This window comes from Hibiscus syriacus, unplaced genomic scaffold (assembly GCF_006381635.1).
Source record: "Hibiscus syriacus cultivar Baekdansim isolate YM2019G1 unplaced genomic scaffold, ASM638163v2 tig00116997_pilon, whole genome shotgun sequence".
NCBI classification, from domain to species: domain Eukaryota; kingdom Viridiplantae; phylum Streptophyta; class Magnoliopsida; order Malvales; family Malvaceae; genus Hibiscus; species Hibiscus syriacus.
Window position 1 is genome coordinate 2,328,430 of NW_024063513.1, and position 26,909 is coordinate 2,355,338.

Genomic DNA, 26,909 nt, shown 5'->3' on the forward strand with positions numbered 1-26,909 from the left:
TCGGATTCTTTTGACATAGTTATCAATTATTTTGTGTCTGGATTTGAAGAAACCATTGTGATAATCACGTCAAAGCAAACGATGGCAGATTAGAACACTTTCGGCATAAATTTTCAGAGCAGAAGACCAACAAGAAAGGGTCAACTTCATTAGAGGAAGTTCAAGGTCGGATTAAAACCAGAAAAGTTTATGTTGAAGCATCGGAAAAATTCATACAGCAATGAAAAACAGCTGCCTGAATAAATTTTAAAATATTAAATGAAATTTATTGTGCATCAAATAACAGAGATAGAAAGAGATGAAAAAAGTAACCAAGGAAGAGGGGAAAAGGCATTAGAGCCGTGAAAAGCTTACCTCAAACACAGAACACAAGATCGTCTTCAAGCACGAGAGAGCTCAAAGCTCAGAAGCAAAGCTAGAAAGTGAAAGAAAAAAAGAAGAAACCCAAATAGATATTCAAAAATCTAATGCAAAAATAGTTGTCTACAATCGAAAACAGGGTTTCGTTAATCTCCAGAAAAAGGCAAGGCAAAGAAGACGAAGAAGGTCGTTGGTCCCAGTACAAATCCTAAGAAAAAAAGGGGAGGGGGTTGAAGAAATAGAGTTTAGACTCCAAAGTCATCGGGCAAAGAAAAGAGGTCACGTCAACGAAGTAAGCAAAGGGGCTAACATCAGCTGACCAAACCCTATTAATGAATATTAAAACCAAGATGTTGAATTCCCACTTTCTGCAGGTTACCAAGCCTACAATAACCAAGTATATTTCACCAACTTTTTGTAGGAAGAAGAAAGGGACCGAGATGGTAGGTTAGACTGTTGTGGTCGTTGATTAAGGTCATGTGTATGGGACGAAGGTTTCAAAACAGCAGTTGTAACTTATAAAGTTGGGTGGGCGATTAATAAGAGAATTAAATCAAGAACGCACTGGACTTATAACTGATACCTATTGAATTGGATAATCAATTGTTTCACCAGTTGTAAGCAGTAAGCCGGTAAGGAATGATCCGGATATCGCAAAAGGAAGAGTAAATCCCACTTGTTCTCAAAAGCAAGTTATATTCTTTTATTAATATGCTTAAAAGAAAAAAAAAATAGTAAAGTGTTGTGATATTGAACAACAGTTTTGATTGTTTTTGCGGATATTTCATGAAGATGCCAAGAACAAAAATGTGTTATTATCATTGTATGACTGGTTCAAAGGTTTTTGATATTCATCAGATTAGATAGGAATTAAAATAGAGGAATATCAAAAAAATGATATCAGTTTTTAAAGTTATAGGAGATGCAAATATAAATTCATGCAGCTGCGAAAAACAAAAATCTGACGTTCGAAGATAATAATGTAGGAATGTTGACGACGACCATTTCTAAAGGTTTTTGGTCCAAGTTTTGAGATAGTTTCAGGGGCAGGACTGGACTGGATTCAATCGAAGGGTTTCAAATTCTTCTAAAGTGAGTGTATTACGGGGTTCTCAGCCTTTTTGGGGTAAATTCTGTGGGTGGTCCACCCTAGAGCACAATTTCTGTTTTTAATCAGACCAACAGACTCCGGGTACTTAAATAATGAAGATATGGGTTTCTTTTGCGTCATGACAATGAATGCGACAGTTCATTGGGTTCCTTGAGGCCCGTATCTTGTGACCACTATAAATCTACAAACCAACCCAACCTATGAACGAATGAACACACAGTCACAAAACTAAAGGATCCCCCAATTCATGCAGTCTCCTATTAACCCTATCACCCCTATCTATATTCACACTATACAATTTAGTTCGAACCATATCCTTAATGGCTTAATGCAGTCTAACACAACATCAGCAGAATGAGTAACCCCCTTATCAACCTATTATTTCGTTCTTCCCGCACACGATACAAATAAACAGACCAAACAAGTTTGAGAATACAAACCAACAACGAATTACCTCTCAAGTTCATTTCAACCCAAAACAAAGCCTCACCCCAACAGTAAGGAACATACTGCAAATCACAACCATACAAAATCCTTCTCCAAATCCTGCAAGAATAAGGATAGACAAAGTACAAATGATCCCTTGATTCACTATAAACTCTACACAGCTTACGACCATCCTCACTGACAATCCCAAAGCGAACAAGTCTATCTTTGGTAGGCAACCTATACAATATAACCATCCAAGCAATAATCGCATGCTTAGGAATATAACTACAAAAACCAGACAACTTTGTGCCAACTTACCTTGGCCTTCTTTTCTCTAATACGATCACAAATGCAGCTACTATCAACCAAAGTCTAATTGACACGACCCCCTCAAATAATCTCTTAGCCTCACCTCTGAGCTTCAACAACTTGCTCAGGATCCAACTAAAAATATACTTACAAGTTACAAGTAACGTACCTAAAGTCAGCATGCCTCACCACATACTCTCTAATCCAAGTAACCCACAAGGAACCTTCTCCAACCAAAATCTTCTTTACCAACATCAAACAACAGGTCCTGCTCCAACAATGAAGGTTCTTCAGCTCCAATCCACCTTCAGACTTAGCAGAACAAATGATATTTCAACTAACATGGGCTCCTCTAGCTGAACTTTTATTCCCACACCAAAAAAACCTCATACAAAGTTGTTCGATCTTTTGAATGATAGCTTTGGGAAGAATTAATTGCCTGCTCCAATAATTAAAAATGCTGAAAAGACTACTCTTATAAGTTGCAAGCGACCACCATAACTAAGCTTCCTACAAAGCCAACTTACTCCTAACCTTCTCTACCAAAGCCAAGTAATTGGATTCAGTGAGCTTTCAAATCATCAAAGGAACTCCTAAATACCTCACAGGAAGATACCCCTCCTTAAACCCAGTAGTCGTTTTGATTATGTCCAACTGACTTTCCTTCACACCACAAGGTCTTCTCAGCATTAGCTTAAGACCAAACAACTCATAAAAAAAACCTTCAAGACACACAGAACCCTTAAAACAGAGTCCACTAAGCCATGACAGAAAATGGGAAAATCATCAATAAAAAAAAGATGCGTGAGATCAACCCTCATACACTAATATATTCACAAATTCAGTATTTGAATTATCTTTGTACTTTCTCTAGTCATGGAGGACTGATATTCAGACAATCAAATCTTCTGTCATATACACTAGTAAATTGTACTCCAATTATTATTCACCAAGGCAAAAGTTATCCTTATTGTCTCACCTCATCATTAACTTCTTACATTACTATTTTACCTTACATGTTTTTTCCATCCAAGTTTACAAAGCATTAAGCATTCTATCAATGGCGAAAATATTTACTGTCTTTAAGAACATAGTTAATTGTAAATTGGGTGTATAAATAATTTTGTGAAAAACAACATCTGAACTTGTCCCGCACCTTTTCTTTTGATTAGTTTATTTTTCCTCAAAGCTCGTAATTTATATTTTTCTCGCTCAACAAAACGAATGAAAACATGCAAAGTACCAAAAAAAATGCATCCATTTGATAAGACCTTGTACTCATTAAATTCCCTTATTTTGACCATCTTCAACTTGCTTTTAATCCGACCTTCCCTCTATTTCATAACATGTAACCCACCACATTGATTGTCCATGTTAGAAATATAATAAAATATATTTAGTTAGTATTGGGATAGTCAAAATTAACTGAGTTTGTTAAATGTTGATTTGTTTAGATCAAACTGCTAAACTTATTTTATTAGTGTTATATAAGTACTTTTTTAATGGGTTAAAACCCAAGCATTTTGTAATTTACTTTCACATTTAGTAAAAGAAAGCCGCTTCTTTCACAGCTTCTCATCTTTATTCATTTTCGTTTACCTTCTGATCATCTTATAGCCATCATGCCTTCTTTCTCACGTGGTATCATTCGCTGAAGATCTTGACGCTGTTGCTTCCGCCACAATTATCATCTCCACCACTTTCTTCATCCGCGATTGTCGTTGTTTCTTTTGCCACTCGTCGTCTCTAATATGATGTCGTCTTTCTTCTACTGTTGTGGTTTCGTTCTTTTATCGGGTTTCTCAGTCACAACGAGGTTTCCTCCGATGCCTCCTTCGCCAAATCATGCATCCTCAGCCATGGAAAATTTTTGTCATCGCTCTTTCCGTTCACCGATCGACTTCTTTCTTCCTTGACAATTGGTTATTCGTTGGTAGTAGCTTGATATCTTTGTGGTTCAGACTCTTTCTTGCATTTCTGTGGTCTAGCGTGCACTGATTGCATTGATGATCTAAAACACCAAGTCTCATATTCTTTGTTGCATGCAACTATTGTTACTTGCTTTCTGCTACAATTGTTGTCTCTGCAGGATTTCTCGCTCTTAAAGGGGTTACGCGTTACGTTTTTTTTTGTTGATCTTTATTGTTGCTTTGGATATTATAGTTACTTCAATGTTTGACATCTAGTGATAGTTTTGGATTATTCTTGGCATTGATTTTATTGGTTGATCTTCATGTTACTGGAAAATTCCATGAAATTGTAGTTCACTCATTGTTAGTGGCTTGTTTCTAGAAGCTGTGATATGAGTAGGTTGTAAACTGATGTTAAATGCTGGAAATGGATACCATGGCATTGCATTGCTCGCTCAATTTTTGATGACTTGTATTTTTCATTGTATGTTGCTTCTTCTACAAGGTAGTTGGAACTTGAAGCTTAACAGTCAAGTGTCCATTGTAAAAAATATCTGGGGAGAGTCAAGAGTTTAACCAAACAAAATAGGGTGTTTTCTTACCCCCAAAAGAGACTTCAGATTACACTTGGGAGCTCGTAGCTGAACCGCCTTGCTTCCAATAAAAAGATTGTCCGAATAAGTGAAGAAGAATGACAGTAAAGATGAAGAACAAGAGGAAAAAAACTCTTCAAGAAAAGAGAAGCTGAAGAAAGTTTCTTTCAAATGGAAAATTGTTCAATGTACATGAATTTTAGCTCTTAGTTCTAACTCACTAAGCTTGTAACATTTTTCGATCAACTCTCAAATCATAAGGTGAATTTCAAGAAGGGTGAAGAAGTAAGGTGAATGAAGGAAAAAGAAGAAGAAGAAGATACTATTTTCTTTTGTATGCTATGCTATTTTTTTTCTTCCAAGAAGATTAAAAAGAATAAGTAGGAAGAATATTAGAAATATAATATAGTAAAATGTAATTAGTTGGCATTGGGTTAGTCAAAATTAACTGAGTTTGTTAAAGGTTGGTTAGTCTATTAGATCAAGTTGTTAAGCTTGTTTCATTGGGGCTATATAAGTATTGTTTGTAATGGGTTAAAGACCCAAGCATTTTGTAATTCACTTTCACATTTAGTAAAAGAAAGCCGCCTCTTTCACAGCTTCTTATCTTTATTCACTGCCGTTTACCTTCTGATCATCATATGGCCATCATGACTCCTCTCTCATAGTCCATTCTTTAACTAGTTTACTTCATTTGCTCAAGTTCTCAACCAACATTTTTTCTTAAGAACAACCAAGAACATAAACGTCTAACTTCAAAAGTAGTTTGGCTTGGCAGATGCATGGCTCAACAGGTCGTGGGTTATCTCGGGATTTTTTTAATCTTATAATTATGGGTCACTTTGTTTTCTTCTTATAATGTCTCTGATATTGTGTACAATTCTTGTTTGTCATATTGCCTTTTGTTTCTCATGATAGTGCAGTTATGATTTCTTCATTTGATTGAAGGAAGAAGGTTGGCTGCTAGGATTGCAGCAGCTGAATATTGTGAGACTGGGGCTGGGAAAAAACCATGATCACACAGGATCCATATCATTCAAGGCTTCACTCACTATTTCTCCAACTTCCTCTTTAGGTCAGTGGCTCAGTGGGTAACTACAGCGAATTTGGTTAAAATATTTTTGCTTTAGATTTGGTACATTTTGGATTTTAGTCGACGGGGACTTTTTTCCATGACAATAATATTTCACTCGGGAGCCTAGTTGGTGGTTTCTAGCATCTTGGAACTGTCTAAAAGATCTGTAACGAAGAGGAAAAAGATGCAACAACAACAACATGTCAAAAGTTTGACTCTTTTCTTTTTGCTCAAGGGACGGTAATGATGGTTAGAATGTTGAAGCAAACAATGTGCCATCACTCGATCAGCTACTTTGTCGAGGTGAAAAAGAGGGTGGCCAATGAATATGGAAGGATTAATCAGAGTCTTACTACTACTACTGTCTATGTAACATCCTCAATATCGGGTTAGTGACTAGATTGAAAAATTTCAGAAATTGGTGATTAAAATAGGATAATTGAATAGTTCAATGATTTATTGGAAATATATGATGAAGGTTATTTAGTAATTATGGAATGAAGTAAAGGGTAAAATGGTCAATTGACAAGTAAGATTTTTATTTTCCTTTATAAGATAAAGGAATCTCGTAGGAAATGAGAGAATTCTCCAGAAGTTTTCTTTCTTCTTCTTCCTCCTCCCGTATCTCCAAGCTCAAAGGTGAGTTTCTTTGTTTGTTGATTAATTGTTGATTTTAAGGTTGGGTTATGATCATTAGATGATAATTAAGCTTAAAGAAAGCTTAAATCATTTTAAAAGCAAAGGATATGAAGTGATTAAAGATTAAGAGTTTTCAAATAAAATCTTGGAATAGAGTTCATTACTCAAATTGGAAGATAAATTTGACTTGTCATCAACTTAATTAAGAGATATGAAGTGATACAATTGAATTAAGAACATATTGAAAAATTGGTATGATTATTGATTTCTATATGGAGAAAGGAATTTTGAGATTTAAAGGGTGATAAAGGAGTAGAAATGAGTTTAAGTATGTATATGAGAGTTAAGAATATGGTAGAGGATGTAATATGAAGTGTTTAGGTAGAATTGGAGTGATTTTCGGGCTTAAAAATGAATTCTGGGTTATGTGCATCGATGCACATTCAATGTGTACCGATGCATCAAGGGAAAATTTCCAGAAATTTGTTTAGTGTGTATCAATGCACAGGAAGTGCATCGATGCACCCCTTAAAAATGGAAACATCGAATGCAATTAGTGCATCGATGCATAAGGAGTGCATCGATGCACATGTTAAGGGATGCATCGATACACTGTAGAATGCATCGATGCACTTCAAGGGAAAATAGAAATAAACCTTTCTTTTGGTCTAAGAAATGATAGATTAGAGTATATCAATTGGATACTAATATGTATCAATGTATGATTATATAGATATCGAGCACGAACAAGTCCCAGAATGATTATCGAGTTATGATTCGATTGCAAGAGAGGAAATTATAAAAATGGATTGGAACTTAGTGAGGCCAAGGTGAGTGCATATTAGTTAGTTTATGGTGCTAAATGGAAACAAGACTTGTGACAAGTCTGTTTCCTATGTTAGAATGCATGAATATATGATTATACGTATATGCATGACATGAATTGTATGTATGCATGATTATATGTGTTAACATGCTTTTGAATGTAATGATATGAGAAGTATGTGTTATGTGATGTATATATATAAGTCATATGACATGATATATGTGAACATGAGAAAATAAAGTATAAGATATAAGCTATGTAATCCTATGAGAATATGAAAAGAAGCTATGTGACTACATGTATATGTGAAAGAAGCTATGAGCTTATATGACATGTGATATGGAAGTGTACATGTGAATATGTGACATGATAGATTGTTAATGCCCATGTTATGTATAAAGAGAGCTAGAGGTATAGTTGGCATGCCAAGAGTCGAGGGTTCTACGTGGTCCTTCGGGACATATATATTCTTTGGAACATTTACAGGGTCTTGTGAGAGACACATATGTGATCCATTGGAATATGTATATGGTTCTTAAGGAGTGGTCATTCGGGACAAAATTCATAGCCCCTAGTGGGACCCCATACGAGCTGTGGTGACAGTATAGTGCACAACCTCAATAGACTCACATATCTACAGTTCTCACAGATGTACATGGGCTAACAAAGAGATAACAATAAATATATATATTACATGTAAAGTATATGCTTTTGTGATATGAATTGTATTATATGATTGATATGATGATGTGTGTATGGTTTGAATGAGTCATATGTTGATAAAAATGTATGATTAAAGGATATAATTGATAATAGTATGGGTAATAGAATAAGGCTAATGGTGGAAAGGATGAATGATGTGTATATGTGTACATTTGATTACATGAAATACTATATTGTTTTGTGTGATAGCATGATATGATATGATATGATATGATATGTTCATGCATGATTAAGTAGTTAGAGTTACTTTAATGTGTTTAATGCCTCACTAAGTCATAGACTTAGAAGAGAAGTTTAGAGGAGCAAGACATGTCAGATTCTCCTTTCCACAATTCAGATCAGAAATAGGTTTAAATTATGTATTTTATCATATGAAATGTAGTTGGCATGTAAGATAAAAGATTTGTACTGGAAACGCTCTGATCAATTTGTAAAACTATACGTTTTATACAATAGAAATTATTTGGATTTTATTGGAAATGTTTAACCGAATTTCATTGGATTTTGACAAAGTAAACGTTTTGAACGGTCAATGTGACACCTCGGACTCGTATTCGGGTCGGGTACGGGTTGGGGGTGTTACAGTCTATGGACCAGATGAATTTGCTTTGGCTCGGCCTAATTTAGAGCCGAACTCATTGTTTGATAATGGCAGCGTTGCTCCTCCTCGAACAAGTTCTTTTCTCATGCTGCAGCTGATGATAACGGTTATGGATTTTCAGTACCTTTTTCTTGCATGTGTGGACAGCCCTCCCTCTAATCATGGAGTTTTAGTATATGTTTTAGGAAGGATTAATGTTGTTTCCTTTGTGATTTCTTCATTTTGTTTCTTGTTTCAGCTTTTAGAAGAGAAATGGACTCCCTCTTGGAGTGTGTGCCAACAGCATCCGGCCAAGCCCCATGGCCTATATAGGGTCAAGACTCAAGTTCATCTCCAGCAAGGCCATTTGGAGGCTTCAATAATCAGTTTTGCCTGACCCAAACTTGTTTACTTCAATTCACTTGCGGGTTTAGTCCAAGTGTTGATTATGACTTTTTTTTTAATTTTATTTTAGGGTTAATATAATGTTTTGGTATTTATATTTTGCATTGATGTGCAATTTGGTATCCAATTTTTTTGTAATTAAATATCTAATTTTTTAGTGTAATTAGGTATTTAACTTTTTTTGTGCAATTAGACATCTAAAATATTTTTTTAAAAATTATATGTGTCCATACTTTTGAATTTATAACACATATTAGTATGTTAACTAAACAACATAATTAGATATCCAATTAAACATGTATCATTAAAAAAGATATCTAATTGCACAAAAAGAAACTTCAATACCTAATTATAGAAAAAAGTTATATGTCTAATTACATCATTAAAAAAATTAGATAGCAAATTAGGAAGAATTCTACAATGGATATTATTAAAGTAACACACTAATGCACACCGTTAATTAAATCGTCCTTATTAAAGAAATATTTAAAAGCATATTGGTCTATCCACAATTAATCCTTTATTAAAATTTAATTTTAATTTTAATAAAAATATAATTAAATTATATTTTTTATAAAATAAAAAATTTAAATGATATTTTTATTTAGAATTAAAACAATACTAATATTAATATTAATTTTCAATTACTGGTGATTATTAATTCTTTTTTTTTCATACTATGTCTTTTGTTTCCTTTTTTTCTTGAACTTTTTTAATTTTAAATAAGAATCGTTATCTATTATGACATTCTTTTCTCCTGCTCTCGAGTCTTATGACACGATCCTTATGGATTTTGGTACGCTTTTCATCTACCTTTTAGGTTGTTTTGGTGCTCGCACAAAGACACTCACGATATTTATGTTCTTATTGGTTTGTCGGTGGTCACGTATAGTTAGATCCCCTCTTTGTTAAAAGGTTGTTTGTCGATATAATCAGAGTTGTGTAGCGAAGCAGCTTGTCAGATAGTTTGGTTTGCTCACCACTCCTTTATCACTTCATAAAACGTCTCGTTCGACAGAGACAATGATTTTTTATGAATATTAATGTATTCTTTTGATGTTAATTGTTACTATCAAAGGAATGCTTCACTTTTTTTCATATCTTTGAATTTAATATTTTTATTTTTAATAGTTTTTTATTATTGTCCCCATTTTTCTTTTTAGGTGTGTTGTAATTATGATTTTTTATTCTATTAATTTTATTAATAAAATCTAGTTCTCGTTATTAAATTTTTTATTTAGGAAGACTATAACATTCTCTTCTATTAATCTTTACTTTGTCCTTATTCTTTAGAATTTGTTTTTACAACCCAAAAGCTTTTCTAGAGTTTTCATCTTTTTCAAATTTTTATGATTTTATTAATATAATTGTAAGTTGTAATAAAAAATACATACGCAAAACCAAAATCTTGTAGGTTGAACATGTCTTTTTCTCTGAAAGAAAGTTTCTTTTGGGGGTGATTAGAGCTTGAAAAGAAAAGAAAAATCACTGAATGGAGTTGGTTGACTATGGCCATGGGTCATGCCTTCTATTCATCATCATCCATGAACCCATGACCCATAATAAACAAGTTGGTAAATTGGTACTTGTCCACACAAGACACGAGAATAAAAACAAAAGATCCACCAGAATACCAACAACAAATGGACCCTTTTTCTTAATTAGGTGTACGTCCCACATCGGCCCTACTGCTGTTATCTACTTCAACTTCTCCGCATCCAAAATTCATTAATGGGTCACAAATTAAGGTTATTCTCTTTAATTTAAAATTTTATTCGACATTACACTAACATATGTTTTACAATTTACACCATAGGCAGCCGTTTGATCTGATAATACAATAGTAGAACATGTAATAGTGTGTTGGTCAAATTGTTTTTAAAAAATCACAACAAATATAGGAGCCAATGAAGCTTTTTATCAAACTTACCAATTTCAACCTGCAACTCATTTCTTTAATTATTTTCCCTCAAAATCTACATAACCTCTATCTAACATGTATAACAAATATGGGATACTTCCAACTGCATTATTTTTCAAGGTTTATCCAAAAATCACAACAAATATAGGAGCCAATGAAGCTTTTTATCAAACTTACCAATTTCAACCTGCAACTCATTTCTTTAATTATTTTCCCTCAAAATCTACATAACCTCTATCTAACATGTATAACAAATATGGGATACTTCCAACTGCCATTATTTTTCAAGGTTTATCCACCCATTCGTTTTCAGCGGCGACCCTTCCGGACCCTAGCCCACCGATCTTGCTAAACGAACCAACGGCTGATAAACTCTTGAAGCTGCTGCTTCCTTCGCGTGATTCTTTACCTTGGCTACCACCAATCGGACGATGGTGCTACGGCAAAAGGGGCATACAGGGGGTGTTACACTTGCAGTTGTGGGGTTTGGCTTGTTGTGACAACACAGGGCCAGTGTGCATTGTGCACACATCTGGTGACCGCAATCTTCAACTTCAATTGTGCAGATTTGTTCGAAGCATATGCAGCATAGTTCGGTATCACTAGCCTATATCGAATATTTCCAGGCGAATATTAATGTTATAAATAGTTCACGTACTAAACGAAAATAAAGTCCTTCAAAAATTATTCACATCACAAAAACCTAGCAGCCAAGCGGTAAATCTTAGGGTTATACCAAAATGGATTACCGTGACCTAATATAGGTTTTAGAGCATTCTAAAGTAAAAAAGGCTAGGCTGTGAATTGCTAAGGCCATAAAACTCGTGACTTTGTATAGCATCTCGGTTTGATGGGGACCGAACTACTTGGTGCGACCATCACAACTGAAACCAAGGGTCAAGGGCAAGTCTACAGAGTACAGATATGATCATAAAGAAAACTAGGCTCCCAGGACAGGAATTAAAGCCATCGATGCCGTAACGAGTTAAAATAGTAGGGATATCGAACAGAGAAATGATTTATATTTATACACATGTTACTCATCATCGTAGTCTTAACTACCAACAGGGAAAACTCTTTGAACGAAAACTGGACTATTGTGAACTGGATTTGGCTGAAGTTAGAAATGTGAAAGAAAAAGCAAAACAAACTTTTAAGGAAGGCATCCGATATTTTACCTCGGAAATAATGTCATCTAACCCGGAGTCGGAATGTGAGGGTGATACAATTATGTAAGTCGTTCCCTTCAGGATGCTCTTTTCCCTTTCCCGGTTTGCCTCCATTAAGGCTTGTTCTAATAGTGTCTTCGCCTCCTCGTTAAGCTCGCTTATGAATTTTAAAGGTGCTGGCCATACAATAGGTTCTGCCGATGAAGGATTTAGCAGGGCTGCACATGCTCCATGTCTTTGCTTTAAAGCAACTACATATGGTATTCGCCTGCAAACATACAGAAACTTGAAATTTAGGGCCGAAATAATTAGGCATCAATGATATCATACATGGTAAGAAAACGGATCCCCTCCACATGAACATAAAACCGTGTAGTACAAATAGATTGGCTAACAATTTAATGAGAAATAACTCAGGAATCGCTTGCAATGCAGAACATCAAGGAAGAAAGATCTTCGATAAGATAATAACTCAGGAATCCATATACATAAAACGAAATCAAACAATACCCGGCTGCATCTCTTTGAAGACGATCTGCACCCCATGCCAACAACTTGCGGACACAATCGAGAGATCCCCCTCTAGCAGCTAAATGAAGAGGTGTGCTTCCAGGACAACTGAAGGAAACAAAAATCAGTCACTCGTATCATTAAAAGACCTATACGTACACAACAACAAAATCAAGTATAAACAAGAATTTGCAGGAATTATTACACGTATCCACTGGTTGAGGCACAAACGAGAGCACCATTGTCTAACAGGATATGTACGCATTCAGACCGCCTTTGACGAGCGGCCAAGTGCAAGGGAGTAGCACCCTTGGCATCTCTTATATTCACAAAACGTGCATATCCCCTGATATCAAAACCGATCCAAACATATAAGATTAACTAAAAACTGAGATCAATGGCCTGAATTAATTTGTAATAGCTTGGGGGGGGGGGGAATAGTATTATACAATCTTGATTAAGGAAACACACACACACCATGAAACAGCAACAGGGCTAGATTGAGCGGCAGAGAGGATCGCTTTAAGGCAGCCGGAATGACCATAATAGGCTGCATAGTGCAAGCAAGTTCTTCCATGAATGGAATCGAACTTTAAGATCTGAAAAGCATATAACAAATCATTCAAATCAAACTACATTTCCAAAACGCATAATGCATTAAATTGCAACCTTAAAAATAATAGAAATGGGAAAATGGCTCACATTTGCCCCATCTTCAATGAGCTTCTTCACGCAGGAGATATTCCCATGCATTGCAGCCAACATAAGTGGAGTCTACAAACAATAAAAAATGGTAAAAAAAAAGTAAAAAAAATATATCAACAAAAAGAAGGATCAAAACTTAAAAATTAAAATGACCTGCTTTCGACGATTCACTACATCCGGGTTCACGGATTTCTCCAAAAGCATAGCCAAAATCTAACAAAAACAAAAAGAAATCATCCTCCCATCGCGCAAATGAAACCAAATATGGTTCCAACGACTCAAAACCATGGTAAATGAAGTTAAAAAGAAGAACTTAATCCAAAAAGTTATCTTCAAAAACTTGGAAAAGGAATACCGACCTCGATCTGGCCATAAGCAGCAGCTATATGAAGAGCAGAATGGCGATCATAAACAGTTCTATGATGTAAAAGATTTGATTCTCTCTCTAATAAAGCTTCCACAGTTTCAAGGTCTCCAACTTGAACTGCACTAAACAATACATTCTCTGGACTCTTTCCACAACTCAGTCCTTGACCCATCTTTCTAAATAGAAAAAAGGGCCTTGCACTTTCTCTACACTTTCACCACCTTCGTCGGCGACGCCCTTCGCTGGTGGCGTTGGTAGGTGGTTGTATAGCCTCTTGCTTAATTTAGCAAAAAATATTCATATCCAAAGTATTTGTCTTCAAAAGAGAGTAACTTTAATTTTTAGTTTTTCTTTTTTATAAATGTTGGAGATTTTGTCTGCCCGTTTCAGCTACCGGAACGCAGTCGTCAGGAAGTTATCCGGTTATAATATTTACTTTTCGGGTCAAATTAGATTTTTGTATGGAAAATCCTAACGGAAGACCTCAGCCGTGGATTACTTTTGTCAGGAGGCATTAGCCGTACGATTTTGAAGGGTAAAATGGGGAGGATGTCAACAAAAGTGAAACGTTTAGCCAATAAATTTGCAACAAGTAAACAAAGTTAAGGTTTTCTTCCCAAAAGTACCCCTTTCGTAAAATTTTATTTTTTTGACTTTTATTCATAGTCACTTTGGTCCACTGCTTACAGTCAAGTACTCAAGTCAATTTCCTCCTATTATCATAGACCAAATCGACAGTAACAGCGCCTAAAGACTACAGAAACGACGGCGTTTTATCCCCGGGAAAAAAACTTCGTTACGTAATTGTTTTTCTTGAAAATTGAAAGGCAACACAAAAAGAAGGTAAATTTGCGTATAGGAAATTGAAGTTTTAAAATTTGGTGGAAAGCCTAAATTCCTTAAAAGGGAATGTACATTTTGTATGGTTTAAGCATTCTTTTTTGCCTAAAAAGCAAAAGCAGCCTAAAGAAAACATTCCAAGAAGGGGATTTGATTTCCCTCATCCCTTTGAATATTTTTTTTATCAAGTGTCATAAAAGGAGACGTGATATCAATAGTAATATATTGGTTAATACCAATAAATAGAACTGGAAATTTTAGAAGAAGGGTCGTGATTTTTGACATAAAATAGATACAAAAATCCTAGTTTTTTAAAGGGAAAAATTGAAAGTTTGGGATTAACCAAATATTTTAAAAGCATAAACTTGTTTAACATTGCCAAACATTTGGAACCTAGGGGTTGATGTCAAGGCCGAAGCAAAGTATTAATCGTGTATTGATCAAGGCATTTGGAACTAATCTAAAAACGGTGTAGTGATGAAGCCAACTTATTAACAAAAATGGTATCAGATCCTCTTTGATGATAAGCTTAAGTGAAACAAAAGGAATTATGATAGATATAATTGGGAGATTTCTTATTACTTTTAACCGTCTTTACAAATTTGCTTTATATATTTTTGCAAATAAAACAAATTGGGTTGGGAGGGTCACTCTCGCCTATACAGTATTCAATCTGGATTAATTTTTCAATAAATCAGATATCAGTGATTAATTCAAAAAAAAATATGTGTTTCCAAGTTAGAATCATTATGACCCAAAGCATTAAAAGAAAAAAATAGTAACATTTTAAGATATTTTTTGGGTGCGCTTGTACGTTGTTTGATGTGTTTCTTTTGTGCTTGAAAATGTGGAATTGTGGATATAGAGGAGACGGTGACCTTTTGCCTACCATCAAAGAAGACAAGACTATATACGTTTAATTGACCTTTTCATATGCGTACAATAAAGAGAATGCATGTAAACCTAATACCGGTGTATATTTATCTATAATGTATGTCTGTTTATAAGCCAGAGAAACCTCCTAGTCTGGACTTTGAATAAAATGCATTTTAATTAACCACCGAATGTAGAAATTTCATGATCCGTACCATAAATCAAGGATGTCATCTTTTTATTTATTTAATTAATATTTTATAACAAGATTGAACCGAAAATATGTCATATTGTCAATGGCTGCCATCAAACTGATTATTCTCACGGCTACCTGGTCAATCTGTTTACATTCATTGATTCAATACTTTAGAGTTAACCAGCTTTACCTATTCAAATATACATTATCTTTTAATAAAAAAAGTATATACACTATTATCCATAAGTTTCCTGATAGAAAATAAAATCATTAATTCCTAATATCTGCAGATATTTTTCTTATCCAAGCTCTTTAAGAGTTTGCAACACCTAACCACTGGTTTGACTTTGGATTCTAGTTAGATGTTTCCAAATTATTACCAATGATTCATGTAGGGGGTCCATATGATATATACACGGTTTCTTCAAGCGAACGGTTTTATTGCATTTTTTTTTAATTAATTTTTCCCCAAGAAATGACTAGTGATTAAGATAGATTTAAGCTTTGATCACGGGCTTAGGATAAGTGCATTTTTGATGATTTGAATAACCGATGTACGCTGAGCAGTTGTAGCAATTAAGATGATTACATCTTTGAAGGGTAAAAGAGTTTGATTAATTTCGTTTGGTAAAAGGTTAAGCATCCTTTGGCTGAATTTTAGTATTAATTTTCACAAATAACGCAACTGTTTGTTTTTGACTACTGTCATGTTTTTCTTGTTAAAGTTTTCCAAAATTGATGTTGTTGTAAGCAACGTACATATATCCGTAGGCATCTACTGTTTGAACTCAAGACTTGTAAAGAAGATAATAATCCCTTTAGATCACTTAATGGATTCTCTATGCACCCAATATTAATCTATATTTGAATGCAGTTCCCACATTGATAACTCAGTCGGGAAACCTTCATGGCATTACATACAAACTTGGGCTAAAGCCTTGAAAGCCTAGAGCCGTGCATGATGATCTAAGGCCTCAATTCTAAACGAAACACCTTCCACCACATCCTATTTGTTACCTTATAGGGCTGCTTCCTTTCCTAGTCTTTCTACTTGGGCCACCCAGGAGAATATAACCAAAATTCAACAATTTTTTTTTTAAAAATAGAATGTTAATGAAAATGTTATTCTGTCTAGATATTTTAAGAACTGACTTAGAAATTGAGAACTCTTTTAGTATCTCTTTCATGGCTGACAAACAGAAGAATATCTCTCAAACTTTTATCAAGAACTAAAAAATGAATTACGAGAAAAACCAATAACTATTCAACATTACAAAATATTTTTCATAAAATCAATTACAACTATACACTTAAAATATTTTTCGAAAAATGTTCCAAATGTTTTTCAACTATCAAATATAAAAAGATAAAAAAAATATTTAAAAAAAATATTTTTTAGCTATCAAATGCACTTATCAAATGTTAAATGGTTAAGAGTTATATTTGATAGATATTATCTTATAGTTAGTCAGATTAATAAAAATAAATAAATTATAATTATAAGTTCTATCTCATTTCGTTTTTCAAATCGGTCCGGTTCACCTCACTACCGCGTTGGTTGAAGAAAAAGGTCTAGTATGCGTAAAAAATTAGGATAAATTATATAAATGGTCACTAATGTTTGAGTAAATTTTTGTTTTCACCACTAATATTTCAAAAGTCACAAATCAATCATTAACGTTATCGATTGTTACAAATTGGTCACTCGACGTTAACCGCCGTTACTATAAGAGACGAAAAGCTGACATGGCATGTTAACCAAAACTCACCATTATTTTGATCTTCCTTTCTCTTCCATTTCCACTCTCTCACCTCCATACTTTTTTTTAACTCAAAACTCACCATTTTCGTTAGTCTTTCTTCTTCAATCTTCATCTTCACCTGGTATTAATTTTTGTACATCTTTTGAGTTGCTTGAATTCGAAAGATAGCACATTACAGGTCATGAAGGACCATGTTTTATTTTCCTTATTTTTTTATTTTATTACGAACTTCTTGTTATTGTATTCTATTCCAAAAATGTTAATATAAAAAAGGGAGGAACTCTTTATTCCTTAACCAATCGTTGATAGCATATTCCTTTTGTTACATGCAGCAAACTATTGAAGTTATGAATTTGTATGCATAGGTATTTGACCATTGGGATTTCGTGGGCTTCTTTCTTTTGTTAGTTGTGCAGAAAAATCTTGAGGTGGGAGAGGTATTGGTAGTTGATATGTCATGCATTGTGGCATTTACTACTTCCATCGTTCAAATCAAATACAATATTCCAATAAGAAGAGCAGTGTTCGGGGTAAGCCGTTTTCAGTTAGTATATTTCTACACTCGGTATTTGTATATATGGACCTTGTAAGCTTTGTTGTTGTTTCAATGCAAACTTGCAGGGCGACAATTTGGTTACAACCGTTCTAACCTGACCCGGAATTGTATTCATCCAGAGCTTTCCATTTCAGCGATTTTCGCAACGAATTGCAAGGTAAAATGCCATACCAGTTGCAGCTTCACCTCAACGTCCTCCGGCTTCTTCCTCTTCTTCCCCACAATCACCTCCCCCTCTGTACCTGACGCTTCCGTTGCCACCACCGCCATCCCATATTTCCTTTCCTCATACTCTTTCTCCACCTGATCTCTCTTCCTTTTCTTCCTTGTCACATCTTGGACTTTTAGCCATTTGGGTGTTCCTTTATTTTCATAGCTTAATTTGTTTTTTGCATCAAGACCTAAACTTTCAACACTGCCATATAAAGGACCCAATTTAGATTTTCTTTAGATTTCTTCTTATCCATGATTGAGACAAGCAGATGAAGATTGAGAGAGAACAATAATTTTACCGAATCCTCATGTATCAAAGGGCTAGACAACTTGGTTCATTGTTAAGATGAAGATTGAAAAAGAAAGACTAATGATAATGAAAATGGTAGGCTTTGAGTTAAAAAGAAGTATTGAGATGAGAGCGTGAAGATAGAAGAGGAGGATATGTTAAAATAATGTCGAAATAGTGAAAAATCAGCGGTTAACACTCTGTCAGCTTTCTGTACGATACCATACTGTTAACATTGAGTGATTAATTTATAATAATCGATAACGTTAATAACAGATTTATAATTTTTTAAACATAAATTATGAAAAGTAAAACTTACTCATGAATGACTTTACCTAAAAATTATCTTCTCTCTACCATCAAAGTTCTCTCTAATGGGGACGAGTACTCCCTCATTTTAGCTTTCGAAAACTTATCTGAATCTGCCTTCGAATCAGAGCCTTCAAATTTGAAAACGCTGCGGTTTATCAAGATCTAGATTTCGGAATGGAAGAAGAGAAAGGAGAGCTTGTGCAGAGTTTGATCGATGCGGTGAACCAAATAGCTCCTATCGGAGATTACAGATGCGCCGAGAGGGAGTTTTGCAATCTCGCTAGGAGACTGAAGCTGCTGACACCAATGTTCGAGGAGATTAGAGAGAGCAAAGAGCAAATCCCAGAAGAAATTGTTAAAGCGTTGGTCTCGTTGAAAAAAGCTTTGATTTCGGCTAAGGAGTGTCTCAGACTCGGCAGAGAAGGCAGCAAGATTTACCTGGTGTGTGAGTATTGTTTTTGGATTTCTTTTGAATCTGTTTGGCTGCTGAGAAAATGACGGAAAACTAGGTAGTCAAGTGCGTGCAGATAATCACTTAATCAGAATATTTCTCACCATAACATTATCTAAAATCAATTGATAAAATATTGGGCTTACATTTAGCTTAATCTAGCTGAAAATTGAAAATTGATATGATATTTAGTGCCCCATTTTTCTTTGTTATAATTAATTATGTAAAAAAATGAAAACGGAAAAAACCACTAAAGCCTATTCAGTAAATATTTTAGCGACAACATCATCCAATTTCTTATTTTATAAGGTACTTTTGCGCTTTCAAATTAAACGACAAGTTCTCATCTCAAAGATATTCAAGCGTCATAGTCATCGATAAATACAAGGCTAAAGCAGCATACTTACTCCTGCGACAGATTTTACATTAAAAAATGACATAACGTTGTTGATTAAATTTTGGGATTGTCCCTTTCTGTCTGGATTGTTTTCAAATCTGAATCATTCATATAATTTAACCTTCTTGATCCTCTTTTTTGTTTCCCATTAGTTCTAACTATGGTATATAATTAAGGAATTACATTATGTCATGTTTGACATGCTCAATTCAGCTTCTGTTTTTATGATTGTAGGTATAAGGTTTTGAACCTAAGTAGTGTCATCATCCTAACTGTAATTGCCATCATACTTTGCTCGGAAGCCTGTGAAAATGAAGGATATTTTACCACCGGACGGATTGACTCTTTCATTCTGATTGTGAAGAATTGTTTCCATATCCATAGTGTTACCTGCTTCATTTCAGGAAGTTCTTTTGAGGTTGTAAAATTGAGAGTGAGTGATGGAGGTGGGAGAGATAGAAGGGGCTGGGAGCCGGGAGGTGGTGGTTAGTAGCATGCCTGATATATGACCCCTAAGTTTCTTGTTTTAGTGCTACAATTTTTTTAGTGATTCAACAGAAGCAATTATACTTAATTGAGTTGTCATAGTCATTGAATTTTCAAGCTCTATGCCATATTAAATGCTACTGTATCTCTCTTTGTTCATCCGGTGTGGAATTGTATTACAACACCATGTGTACTTTAGGTTGTGGTTAAAGAAATTACAGTCTCAAAAACAATCTTTAAAAATGGCCAATGATTGCATTATTATAATATTTGCTTACTGTATAATTAGTAATGGATGGCGGCCATGAGCTTATAGTGGAAGGCATTTCTATAATATTTGTTTGAATCAGTATTATTGTACATTGCTAATTTTTGCTAGATCTATTTACTTCTAAAATAACTGTTTGAAACTCAGGTTCTGCTTTAAGTAACAATTTCTAGCCCAAAGTGGTAACATGTTGCGCTGCATTTGGCTATTGACTAATAAACTCTTTTTATTCTGTTTAAAGGTTTTAGAGAGATCGGATTTTGCATAAATTTCATGAAGTGACAGCTCGGGTTGAGCAAGCTTTGAGTGGAATTCCCTATGAGAATCTTGACATATCAGATGAAGTTAAGGAACAGGTATAGCTCATTCGGTAGAAACATTCTTCAAAGAATTCCACTGTAGATTCTTCATCTTGCTTTGTCATACTTGAATTCCAGCAATCTTACCATGGAAGAAAGTTCCTCAAGCTATCTCTATAATCATGATTGAGTTTTAATGGAGTTGCATATGATTTAGGGAACGGACTATGGTATGGATAGAAATAAGCATGGAGATGGTCAAATGAGCAACCAAAACTACCCTGCTCTCAACACTATTAAACTAGAGTTTGAAAGCCCTAAAGCAACTTAACGTTACTCAATTTCTTACATAATTTTGTTTATTAAAAAGGGCTTTATGTGTTGAATATTTCTATCTTTAGGTGCAACTTGTTCTAGTTTAGTTCAGGAGAGCTAAAGGAAGGGTTGATGCCGCAGATGTTGAACTATATGAGGATCTATTATCACTCTACAATAAGAGTAGTGATGCAGCAGTAGATCCAGATGGACTAAGGAGATTAGCCAAGAAGTTACAATTGGTGGGGATAGCTGAACTTATGCAAGAATCACTAGAACTACATGAGATGCTTTCTGCCAGTGTTGGAGATCCTGGGGAAACATTTGAGAAGATTTTAAACTTATTAAAGAAAATCAAGGATTTTGTACAGACCGAAAACCCTAATTTGGATGCTTTTGCAAGTGAAAAGAATCTTCCTCCTAGTAGTAGTGGTCAAGCGACCACTGATGGAGATCCCAAGACTCCGGTTATACCGGATGATTTCCGCTGTCCAATATCCTTGGAGCTGATGAAAGATCCTGTCATTGTTTCAACAGGGCAGGTATATTTGTTGTAGATTTCTTTCTCATGATAGAGCCATATTTTTCTCTTTTAAAATTTTAATAATTTTCAGCCTTGGACTCTCCCTTCCTTTTTTGTCTGTGAATGCACAAATTTGCTTGATGATATTGCATCATATCACATTATCATGCCATTCATTTATTTTGCCAAAGGCTAATTCTTGAAAGGCTCCTAGTTATATATTTGTTCTCTATTTAAATTGCTTGGAGTAACTGGACTTTAAGTTGCAACATTGAATGATGACTAAAAGGCTTTTATTTGAACCTTATGTAAGAAAATACCTGCTTGGACAATTGCACATATATGCAGTGCCCTAAGTCTCGTTTACCATTACCTTTGTGCTGTATTTGTTAAGAGGTTTCATTACTCTCTTCTGTAGACATATGAACGTTCTTGTATTGAGAAATGGCTGGAACAAGGTCACGGAGCTTGTCCAAAGACGCAACAGACCCTCAGTAGCTGTGCCCTCACGCCCAATTATGTACTGCGTAGTCTAATAGCTCAATGGTGCGAGGCAAATGGCATTGAACCACCCAAAAGACCCAGTAGTTCTCAATCCAATAACACCACATCTGCCTGCTCACCTGCAGAGCGTACCAAGATTGAAATTCTTCTCCGTAAGCTTGCATCCTGTAGTCCTGAAGACCAAAGAATGGCTGCAGGTGAAATCCATCTTCTTGCCAAACGAAATGCAGTTAACCGTGTGGCCATTGCTGAAGCTGGGGCCATCCCTCTCCTTGTGGCCCTCCTTTCAACACCCGATTCACGGACCCAAGAACATGCTGTAACAGCACTTCTTAACCTTTCCATTTGTGAAGATAACAAAGGAAGTATCATGTCCTTTGGAGCAGTTCCCGGTATAGTGCAGGTACTTAAGAAGGGTAGCACAGAAGCTAGAGAGAATGCAGCAGCTGCTCTCTTCATCCTTTCAGTAGTGGATGAAAATAAGGTGACAATCGGTGCCTTGGGAACAATCATTCCGCTAGTGACACTGCTAAGCGAAGGCACACAAAGGGGCAAAAAGGATGCAGCTACAGCTCTCTTCAATTTGTGCATTTACCAAGGGAACAAGGGAAAAACAGTGAGAGCCGGAGTTGTGCCAACTTTAATGCGTTTGTTGACAGAATCTGGAGGTGGAATGTTGGACGAGGCATTGGCCATACTTGCAATACTCTCGAGCCATCCGGAGGGTAAGTCTGCCATAGGAGCAGCAGAGGCAGTGCCAATTTTGGTAGATGTTATTGGTAATGGATCTCCAAGGAATAAAGAGAATGCAGCTGCAGTTTTGGTTCACCTGTGCAGGAGACCAACAACATTTAGCAGAGGCCCATGCTCAGTCTGAGACTCAACATCCACAGCCACCCACTGTGGCATATGCCATTGATAGATGAGTTTCTCTTTGCCTTAATTTTTGTTCCCCTTTTTCACCTTGTTTCATTTTCTGTATTGAAGGCGGCGGTTTTGCTTCAGAGATGAAAGATCGCCTATCAAACCTGTAAGTTATTCATTTGTTTGTGTGGAAGAATACATTATTCATAGAACCATCAAAGTTCTGAAAAGAAAGCGGAAGGAAAGAGAAGGGCCAAGTTGTACTTTGACATGTATGTGAACTTGTACTATTATTATATATGTTGCGACTATAATCATCCTCAATTTTTACACGAGTGATGTTCGTAGTATTCAAATCAAACGTTGTCAGCCTTGGACATCAGTGATATATATATATGTTACCATAAAAGGGATGTGCTTGGTCAAGTGCAAACTTGTCAACCTTGAACTTCATTCTATGTTTTGCCACATTCGTGTTCGTCATTTTGCTCGAAGCAGCTATATTTTTTTCCGACACTTCAACTTAGGTTGGATTAGAACTTGATTTATAACACTCGTTTGGTGATAATTGGATCTCAATCTTGAAACCTGTAGAGAAACTAGGTTTCTGGAGACCATGGAGTGGATCCATGCACTCAAGTAAGGAATCTTTTGTTAGGATTCGAGTTATTAAAAACTGTAATAAAAATGAAACTATATTTGATAGGATTTGAATAATTATAATAGTGGAACTGTTATTAGAATATAGTTTATGTATGTTTTACTATTTATGTTTAAACTTCGTGAATACCTCTTTTAAAAAAGTTTGCCTTAAAATTTCAAACATGAATCTCTCTTTAATAATAATTTGACTTATAATTTATCCAGCCCCCATTGCTATCCGATTTAAATTATTTATTCTAATATATATAACCTCGGAACTTGGGCTTACTCCCTGCCTCCGAATACTATTCATCGTACAACAAATCCCCGCCAAATAATCCCTCGTTGCCCACCCAAATAAGGTGAAATGTCGTTGCTTTCTTCCTCACATTTTCGTCATCAAAGGGATTTTACTAGCTGTTTTCCTTAATTGTTCTATTTTCTATGTCCTAACCGACTCATGAAGACAAGGGCAGGTTTGCTTTATTCGTTGTTGCATGAAAGTGTATTGGTTCTTGCAAAAAGCAAAGTTTCGCCCCTTGATTCCTCCCCAGACTTTGAGTTCTAAATCTAATTATATATTATTTTGTGTTTTATTGTGTAATCATATCCAGCACCTAGAGAATCTCATTTGAAGCTTACCCATCTTGAAAAAGAAAAGAAAAGGAGAAGAAACAAACCAGATACACTTCTTTTGACCATCCCTTGTACACAAAAGAAAAAGAAAAGGAAAACACTACTATTATTCATTCTTTAAAGGTAGAACGCTTGAATCAACTTTGGTTGAACATGGAATTGCTTGGTTTTTAGCGGGACATTTAGCGTTTTCTTGGATTCTTTGTCTTAGTTTGAAAATTGTAACTCCCGTTTGCTTTATACTTGGATAATTATTAATAAAACTACAAGGCCGGATCCATGCAGATAAACATATTCCCTGGCACGTACTTGTACAAAAATAATGAAAACGGAAAAAGCATGGAAGACGGAATCAGTATTGGACAATGAACAAGTGCAAGATGTAACATGAAATATCGATCCTAAGCCAACATACGTGCCGGACAGATTCTTAACCTCGAATGGTAAATTGCGAAATTCATGAATCATGACTGAAACCAAAGGGTTTCACAAGTGCATGCATTTGTTTTGTTAATATATCGTATCAAGACTATCGGTTTCACTCTCTGATGAAATGAAGGTCCAAGTTCATCAACTTAATTTCTTGTTCAGTTAAAATTCCAACAACATTCTTTCAAAAATATGAAAAACCAAAATTTAGTACCATGATTTTATGCAACTTACATTGTTAGTAGAATTGCTCTTCTTACTTCAATCTCCATGGTATTGCGTCCTTTGTAAAAATAGTAATGGAAGAAGAAAAACAAATAAGACAACTAAGTTAACATAAAGGATATTTCAAATTAAGAGTAATTAGCTTACAACATTCATGTCAGACAAGGAATCCCATAACTTCAAACACAAACATAGAACAAATCTGCAAACAATCCCAAGCAAACGAAAAAACCAAACACATAATTTAAGAAAACCCAAAACTATATATAGTTTGAAACAACATTAGTTCTACGAATATTTGTTGTTTCTTAGACAGGAAGAAGATGATGACGACGACGAGAGGTAAGTTCCACAATGAACCATCCATTATTTAGCTTTTGATGTTGGAGACTTGGGGCTTGTGAAGGAGTCAGTGTGATAAGGAACAATGATACTTTATGGCAACTATCATCTGTTATTAAAGCTGGAAATGAAGCCGCTGAAACTTCAAGACCAGCTTTAAGCTGCTGTCTATCAGGAAAGATTGAAACTATAGCTATAAGAGATGATTACTTGAGACCTGATAAATCCATCCAATTGTTTCCTCCCCAATACTGATTAGTCTGATCCGAGATACCAAACAATGATCTTGATAGATTTAGCTCTTGACTGTTGTTTTCCATTTTCACTGGAGCTCGCTGTGAAACCCTAGAGCTTGAACTCGTGGAGCGAAGAAGCTGGGTTTCTCCCACCATCGAAGGTGATGCTTCCATATACTCACACTGTAAAGGATATAAGCTATTAGTTGGCTCGAAGAACGAGAAGTCCTGATGATTCCCTGATCCTACTGATAAAATAGCATGGTTCATGTCCGAGTTGGTTCCTATCTGAAACCCGGTATCAGCTTGCCCATTAGCGCCACTCATTAGGCCCACTCGGCCTTGAATTCCATCATAGTTTACGCCGATATTTCCTATACCATACTGAGAAAAGCTTTGCAGAGAAGACATAAAAGGTAAGTGAGGTGTTGTTTGATGCGGCAGATGAGCAGTGCTTTCAGAGGGAATAACAGCATTGGTTGAAATTGGACCACTTTGCCTCTCGGAAGAAGCTGTGGGTTTTGAGCTACTGCTGCTGCTTTTCTTCTTCTTGTTTCTTCGGCCGCTTCCACCCACAGGGACATTCCTAAGAGCCCCTCCTCTTGTCCAATAACGTCGACAAGTCTTGCAAAAGTGACGTGGTTGTGTTAGGCTGTAGTTATTGAAGTAGCAAAACTTGGTGTTGGTGGATTCACACCGTGGACATTTCAGTGGTGCTTCTGGTTGTGGAACCTTGGCTAGCCTGGCTCGATCGGCCATCGAACCAACCCTAATGGAACTATCAACACCAGCTCCAGCATGATAATTAGGAGCTGTACGAAGAAGTGGAAGCGGAAGATTTTCACTGGTAGCTACTTGTTGATGATTCAGCTGCTGAAAACACACAACAAAGAAAACACTAGGTATATTCAGGAAAATATCTCAAAAGGGATACGAATATTTATCTTTTTGCAATTAGCTTTATCTTGGGTGCTTAAGCTGTGGATAGAAACTGATGAAAAAAAAAAAGAAAAGAGAACAAAAAACCCTTACCTGCTGCCAATTTGGAGGATCTAAATAAACTGGAACAGATGGGAAAACCATAGTTAATTTTATGCTTCTTTTTCCTCTCCTTTTACAAAAGGTTGATTGGGTTCTTTAGCAAAAATAAGGTGGCGAATCATAGAGGAGAGTACCAGAGGCCAGGAAATCAAAGAGAAAAGAGAACTAAAGAGATGGGGGTAGGGAGAAGGAGATGATTTTTGTTTGTTTATTATTCCTTAGTTATTCTCTCATCACTCCTTTTTGTTTTATTATATTACTAGGGTTTCGAGTGGATGAAGCTTTTTCTTCTCTTATAAGCTTCCTTTCTTCATTATTCTCGCATTGATTAAAGGTTTTAGTGCTCTAAAAAAGAAATCTATCCTTACGAGCAAGAAAAGACGTTCACTATTTCATTGTTATCATATGATAGGATCCCCCAGGATAAATCTAAGATAAAAAAAATTAATCATATATATATATTTTTTATATTTTTATATCTATTCTATCATTTATATTAATATTTATCATTCTATTTTGAATTTAAATTCAAGAAATGTAATATGTATTGGCTAATAATATATATATATATATATAT

The 26,909-nt window shown here is 35.3% G+C and overlaps 3 protein-coding genes and 2 pseudogenes across 3 annotated transcripts; 3 read left to right on the forward strand and 2 right to left on the reverse strand.

Moving 5' to 3' along the window:
• The first annotated feature begins 5,494 nt into the window (after positions 1–5,494).
• LOC120194171 lies at positions 5,495–8,735 on the forward strand (annotated as a pseudogene).
• Positions 8,736–11,027: 2,292 nt separating this feature from the next.
• Positions 11,028–13,819, reverse strand: LOC120194002 (putative E3 ubiquitin-protein ligase XBAT31). The gene is given in 9 exon segments (XM_039196405.1): positions 11,028–11,278; positions 11,281–11,488; positions 12,060–12,318; positions 12,561–12,668; positions 12,766–12,906; positions 13,038–13,159; positions 13,263–13,334; positions 13,419–13,478; positions 13,625–13,819. Coding segments are annotated over 9 exon segments (1,263 nt in total). The 5' UTR covers positions 13,805–13,819; the 3' UTR covers positions 11,028–11,165.
• Positions 13,820–18,708: 4,889 nt separating this feature from the next.
• Positions 18,709–20,713, forward strand: LOC120193911 (U-box domain-containing protein 13-like). The gene is made up of 2 exons (XM_039196333.1): positions 18,709–19,115; positions 20,518–20,713. The coding sequence occupies exons 1-2, from the start codon at positions 18,849–18,851 to the stop codon at positions 20,542–20,544; spliced, it is 294 nt and encodes a 97-aa protein (XP_039052264.1). The 5' UTR covers positions 18,709–18,848; the 3' UTR covers positions 20,545–20,713.
• Positions 20,714–20,807: 94 nt separating this feature from the next.
• Positions 20,808–22,843, forward strand: LOC120194287 (annotated as a pseudogene).
• Positions 22,844–24,889: 2,046 nt separating this feature from the next.
• LOC120193949 (dof zinc finger protein DOF2.2-like) lies at positions 24,890–26,537 on the reverse strand. Its single transcript, XM_039196370.1, has 2 exons — positions 26,324–26,537; positions 24,890–26,164 (listed from the first exon to the last, which is right to left on the reverse strand). The coding sequence occupies exons 1-2, from the start codon at positions 26,372–26,374 to the stop codon at positions 25,262–25,264; spliced, it is 954 nt and encodes a 317-aa protein (XP_039052301.1). The 5' UTR covers positions 26,375–26,537; the 3' UTR covers positions 24,890–25,261.
• Between the last annotated feature and the right edge of the window lie 372 nt (positions 26,538–26,909).